The following is a 6,364-nucleotide window of genomic DNA, read 5'->3' as shown; positions in this document are numbered from 1 at the left end:
AGTCCGCAAGGGCGCCTGGCGCGAGCATCCCACCTCGGCACCCATTAGCTCCGCCGCAGCCGCCACGGGAACCACAAAACGGGTTTTCCAGACTAATAGAGCGGCCGCCACACCATTATTACGCCGGGAGGAGGAAAAGGGGGGCGCAACCCGTCCTTCCCGACAGCTACCGGTCGCTCCTGGTCTTCCTTTTTTTCTCCCCCTTCCGTTCTTTTTATCTTTTGCGCTCTGCCGACACCGAGTCGCCGCAAACAGCGCCGCGGTTCGCCGCGCCGCCGACCGATGGCGGTGAGGTGCCGCGCCTTCCCCCACCACGCCGCCACCGGCCGGCGCTCCTCATTGGGCGGTGGGCGGACGCGATGGGGATCCGGTGGGCGGTGCCTGGCGCCGCACTGGCTGTGTTCCGTGGCGCGGTCGAGGGGGGGGGAAGTCGGCCGGAGTTCTTGTTTGCACACAGCTGCCGGCCAACAAGCGTTTTGTGTTGCGCGGCCGAGTCGAAAACAGACGGAGGCCGGCGGGCGAACGAAGAGGAAGCAACGCAGCTCCGCCACTCGTCCTCCGCTCGCACGCGTCCCTTCAGTGTGCGGCGCGCGACTGGTCTTCCGCAGCCAAAACACAGCAGCCGTGGGCGTCGCGTCTCAGCTGTTACGCACCTCTCAGCGAACAATCTTGTGACATTTTACCGTGTGTTTTTTTAAGAACAGAGTGACTGTTACAGGCAAGCAGCTGTTCCGCGTGTGTTTCTTCGAGACTTTGGCACAGTGCTGGCAGATTGGACTCGTTCACTACTTCCTTACTGTACACGAGGCAACTATTTGTGTCGCGGCCTCTCATACAGTAGCGATCTCCGCTCTGGTGCTGTACTGCTGCTACTTCGCTGGCTGAGTCAATTAACTGGGGACACGCGAGCCAGCGCTCCATTCACGCCGGCGACCAATTGGTGACTCATACGGCTCGCAGCTCACGCTGAATCACCAGTACTCGGCGCTCGAGTGGCAGTTCAGAGGATCCGCGAGATTTTCCCTGGAGCAAGAAACGGGACCAGCTCTCTGTGCCGGAGACGGATGTGGCTGTAGGGGCTCGGCAGCCATGGTGAAGGTGGAAGGACCGCTACCGCTGCCCGTCATGGCCCGAACGCCGCTAAAGTCGTCTTTCAGCATCAGTTCCATCCTCCCAGAGACGGCAGCGTCGCCGTGTGGTCGACCGTGCAGCCCTCGCCTCGCTCTGACGCCCGATCTCTCGGCTTCGGACTCGGAGTGCAGTAGCGACTTGGACGTGACAGGCGGTGCGACTCCGCCGCCCCTCGACTGCAGCCGCCAACACGCTCCCGCCGCCCCCAGTCCGCCCCCGGCGGCAAGTGACAAGGAGGGCGACGCCGGCAAGGAAGCGAACAAGGACGCAGCGGCGGAGACGGGCAAGCAGACGGAGGAGAAGAAGAAGAACGAGAAGCCGCCGTACAGCTACAACGCGCTCATCATGATGGCCATCCGGCAGAGCCCCGAGAAGCGGCTCACGCTCAACGGCATCTACGAGTTCATCATGAAGAACTTCCCGTACTACCGCGAGAACAAGCAGGGCTGGCAGAACTCGATCCGGCACAACCTGAGCCTCAACAAGTGCTTCGTAAAGGTGCCGCGTCACTACGACGATCCGGGCAAGGGCAACTACTGGATGCTCGACCCGTCCAGCGAGGACGTCTTCATCGGCGGCACGACGGGCAAGCTACGCCGGCGATCGACGGCCGCGTCGCGGTCGCGACTCGCCGCCTTCAAGCGCACCGTCGTGCTGGGGGCGGCGGCGGCAGCGGGGCTCTACTCGGGGGCGGCCGCCGCGTCGCCGTACGCCGCCGCAGCCGGGGGCGGACCCGCGTCGCCGTGGGCGCTGTCGCCCGCCGCCCTGTACTGCGGCCCCGCGGCGGCGCTCTACCACCGCTACCCCTACCCGTACGCCGGGGCAGGCTTGCTGGTGCCGGCCGCCGCCGCCGCGGCCGCCGCCGCCGCCGCCTCCTCCGCCTCCGCGTCGCCGGCGACGACGCTGGCCAAGCCGACGCCGCTGCAAGCGTCCGCCTTCAGCGTGGAGCGGCTGCTGGCCGCCGACGGGCCCGCGGCGCCGCCCCCGCACGCGCCGCCCCCGCACGTGCCGCCCCCGCACGTGGCGGCGCCGCCGCTGCGCTACGCCGCCGCCGCCGCCTACCACGACTTCTACGCGACGCTGCGCTCCCTGGCGGCGCCGTCGCTGCTGCACCACCCGCACCCGCAGGCGCCGGTGCCGCCGCCTCCGCATCCGCCCCCGCAGCCCGTCTGTTCGGCCGCCTCCAGCCCGGAGCCGCGGCCCGCGCCCATCTACAAGCCCGTCACCGTGCTCGCCTCCAGGCACAGCTAGGTACAGCCGTGATACTCCTAACATTTTTGTTACGTTATTTATTGACTTTCGTTTACCACCGCTATGTTACAAACTTTGTCATATTATTACGACTCCCTTTTTTGCAAGAGCGGAAATATGCCTCTGTAATAGCTTACCTAGAATATAATTAATTTTAAGGATGTGAGGTAGCGGTTCTCATATTTTACAGTAATAATTAATAGCAGTCATCTGTCTTCTGTCTCACTCACGACACGATTCTTGAGACAGTACTCTCCTCAGGTTGTCGAAGTTAGCTGCTGATAGCAATAGCGGTCGAAACGCCGTAAGTTTTAGATGTTAACAATGTGGTCACAGCCCCAGAAGAATTTTATTGACTGTGACAATGGTCGCGGAACCCTACGCTTACAATCAGCTCACGATGTTCAAACACTAAAAACGTCGCAAACGTGTTTTAGTGTTTTAACGTCATCAGCTAAGTCTGATAACCTGATGATTGTCACAGATAACGCGTTGTTGAGTCGTGTGTAGGTCAGAAAACAGTTGAATGCTATCAGTCACAACTGATAGCTTGACTTGCCACACAAGGTCGTGCAGTACGTCTGCGACCCTTGTACGATTAGCTTATCTGATCACTCTCTGAACACTGCTTCAGCTTATTAAATAACTTTATTGTGTATTTCTGTTTGCGGAGTTTTTTTTTTTTTTTTTTTTTTTTTTGACTGTTTGATGATGGGTTGTGCCCGAAACGCGTCTGTAAAGTTTTTTGTAACAAGTGAATTCTTCAATTTTGTTTCCATCTGGAATTGCTTGCTACACGATCGTTTTAAATAATATCGGACGTAGGAGGTCGCCCACGTTTAATCTGTTTACTGCAGATCGATTTCAGCTGCTGCTCTTGTTATGTGTGACGGCAACGTCGTACCATGCCCGATTTTATTTAGAATGAGTCATCATGACTCGCATACAATTATACTAAACACAGATACACAGTGGCCGAAATATGTTTGCATTAAACAGATAAAAAAATTACGACCGATGGAGCCCTTCCTCCTACCTTGGATGACTGAATTATTGTTATTTAGCGACATGAAGCAGCATCAGAGCGTACTCAGTTAAGCGTCTATAACGGTCATCGATCTAACGACAGCCTCTCACCTACTACTGACGGTTGTCATTCATATTTCAACTTCATAGATAAACTCAGAAAAAAATATTTACTCAATTTTGTTATGACAACCAACTGGTGCTGTTTGACTTTTAACTTGGATAACATCCCGAATGCTGGGACTCTATAATTGTCCATCTCTCTTATGAAAATATAATCATTATAAACCTCAAGATGAGTCCACACTGACATGAAAGAAATAGTTGTGACAAAAGCACCGTCATACAGCCATGCGGCTTTTGGAAATACCTCATAATTCTTCACTTTTCATGATAATTTAAATGGTTACTGAGTGCTAACAGTTTTTATATTTTTTCCCCACAATGTCCGTGAGCTGTGGTTGCCCTCCGCAGAAAGTTGTTTGTATCTCTAAAAATGTAACAGTGAATCCTTCATAAATGTGACTACAGTAGCAAACAATTCTATGTATTTGTCTTAGCGATGCAGTGTCAGGTCACACAAATGGTACCATTTTCGGTATCGTCAGATCTCTCATGTTAGCCCTACTTGCTATACTTGGCCAAACAATGCGTTGGAAAAAATATCCGCTTCCACTCTTTTCATAGTGGTTTTACGACGTGCACATTTAGAAGTATCAATTTCATCATCAGGACTTCAGTTGTTATGCAACTGACTTCAGTGTCATGTCAACATGCCAGAATTTTGGTGATTTATTTCGTATACCACTATGTAGTAGAGGTCAGATGTTGAGGATGCACACTGTCAGTTTTGAAAACTACGACTACGAAATATATATAGACATAGTAAAAATGCTATGAAAAGATAGTGTTCTTAACTTTCCCATCATCAGCTGATCTAACTAGGCTACGCCAAATAGTAAACCATCAATTAAATAGGCCCGGACAGGCTCTCACATTGTGAGCTATTAGAGAGCAGATGTGTTCACAGTGTGTGCCCCCCTCAGGACTAGCTACTACGTAAAGTATTAAAATCACCTGAAGATGACTTGGTAATGAATAGAAACCTGTGATGATACCATTTGTATGCCTGGTCTGTGTAATAGTATACATGTTGCTTTTAATGGACAGCGATTGGTTGACATTATAATTTACACTATTACTTAAAGTGCTTCACGTTTTGTTAGAGGCCTCCCATTATCAGGTGTCTACATTTACGTATATTTTTAAGTTGTATGCCCATATTTGTTGACTGTTGGTGCCATAGGGACCAGTATTGGGAACAAATCAGCTCAATAGTCGACGCAGTATTTAACAGTAAGAATTATTCACAGTGTTCTTGTATTGGAATCCTGAAGATATTCCGAAACGCTTTGCGTAATAAGTAATTCTTAAAATTATATCGTGATATTGTTCCTATGTAATAGTATGATATCATACTTTAAGATACTCTTGTTCCTAAAATTTTGCCGCTTCTGAAGCGTGCAGTAAAATCCGTTTCATAAGAAAGTTTCAGCTCCACGCTGTAAAACCATTAGTTATTTCATCCACGACAATCAGGTGGTTCTGTTTGACAGACGTTTATGTGTTAAGTCCTCCTCTTGTAAATATTCTACTTGACTGTTTGTGCTTATTTCCCTATCCAGTAAACTCACTGTCTTTCGTTACGTCATGAAATAGACGTTTGCGGAAGACAGGATATTTCCCATTGTCATATTTAGCAGTTCATTTGTGCTTCTCATGCAGAGAAGCGAATAAGCTGAACTACGCCATATATTTATTAGCATGAACAGTCATTCACTCCTCCCAAAATTCTAGATAACTCTTTTTTACAGTGTGTTTCGTTTTTGCTTTTTTTGTCCCTCTTAAGACGAGAGCGCATAGTGGAGGTCATTGTTTCATTACATATCTGTTGATAATGTAGCTGTAACAGTCTGTGGTAGTTACGCGTCTCATCAGGGATGCAGACGACATTAAATACGTGTTTTTCACAAAATTAATCTTAATTCTTGATCTGGTCCCACTCCGGCTTATCTACGAAGAGTTGTCTTACTTTAAACATTCAACTCTAGATCGTTGCTATCACTAAATAAAACGACATGACATAAATAATATTTGGTTTGTGTCTCATCGAGACTTCGATAATGTCCGCCTATTTATCGTTTTACTTGTAAAAGCACTGAAAGTATCTTATTAACTACTGTTAAACATCATGTAAGGGAAAATATCTATCACCTACGGCAATGTAAAACATGATTCTGAGAAGGAAATTCATGAATTTCTCTGTGTTAACTTTTATTTTTTTTTTTTTTTTTTGCTTTCAATTTGATGTAATGTATTTTTAACAATTTGTGAAAAGGTCTTGTGTGATATGTACAGTCATGCTACACGATAACTATGACCAAATATTTTACCGTAATTAAAATGTTTATTTTTCCTGGAACTGTTTCATTTACGTTTTTGTTCGTGAACATTGTTTAATGCAATTTTCGCTCTTGCAAACGTGTGTGTCTAGTGTCATTCTTGTTGTACAAAAAACTTTTCATGTATATTTGTGTATTTAATTAGCGTATATTGTATATATGATTGTTTCGACGGCAGATAATAAATTAAGCACATAGGCCTGTCAAATATTTACACACAGGTCGGCTATGTAGATGAAATGAAACGTATTATTTTTATTCCTAAAAATAAACTTTATGTGATACATTAATCAGCATTCAAGGTCTATTTATTTCTCAACTCCCGCTTAACGTTACATACATTTAAATCTTTAATTTTGCTTGGTACATGGGAACAGTAACAAGACGAATAAATGGCATTTTCTGTTTTATAAAATTTCCATCAGAAACCTGCAAGAATATTGGAGTGATAAGTATAACATAATGCCTTTCAGGAATTTTTGGAAGCTATCATC

The 6,364-nt window shown here is 48.0% G+C and overlaps 1 protein-coding gene across 1 annotated transcript; it reads left to right on the top strand.

Moving 5' to 3' along the window:
• Positions 1–518: 518 nt before the first annotated feature.
• On the top strand, positions 519–6,149 carry LOC126092661 (fork head domain transcription factor slp2-like). Its single transcript, XM_049908383.1, has one exon. The coding sequence runs from the start codon at positions 1,090–1,092 to the stop codon at positions 2,380–2,382; it is 1,293 nt and encodes a 430-aa protein (XP_049764340.1). The 5' UTR covers positions 519–1,089; the 3' UTR covers positions 2,383–6,149.
• Positions 6,150–6,364: the final 215 nt, after the last annotated feature.

This window comes from Schistocerca cancellata, chromosome 7, assembly GCF_023864275.1.
Source record: "Schistocerca cancellata isolate TAMUIC-IGC-003103 chromosome 7, iqSchCanc2.1, whole genome shotgun sequence".
Lineage (NCBI taxonomy): Eukaryota > Metazoa > Arthropoda > Insecta > Orthoptera > Acrididae > Schistocerca > Schistocerca cancellata.
This window is presented reverse-complemented; position numbering and strand designations above follow the sequence as displayed.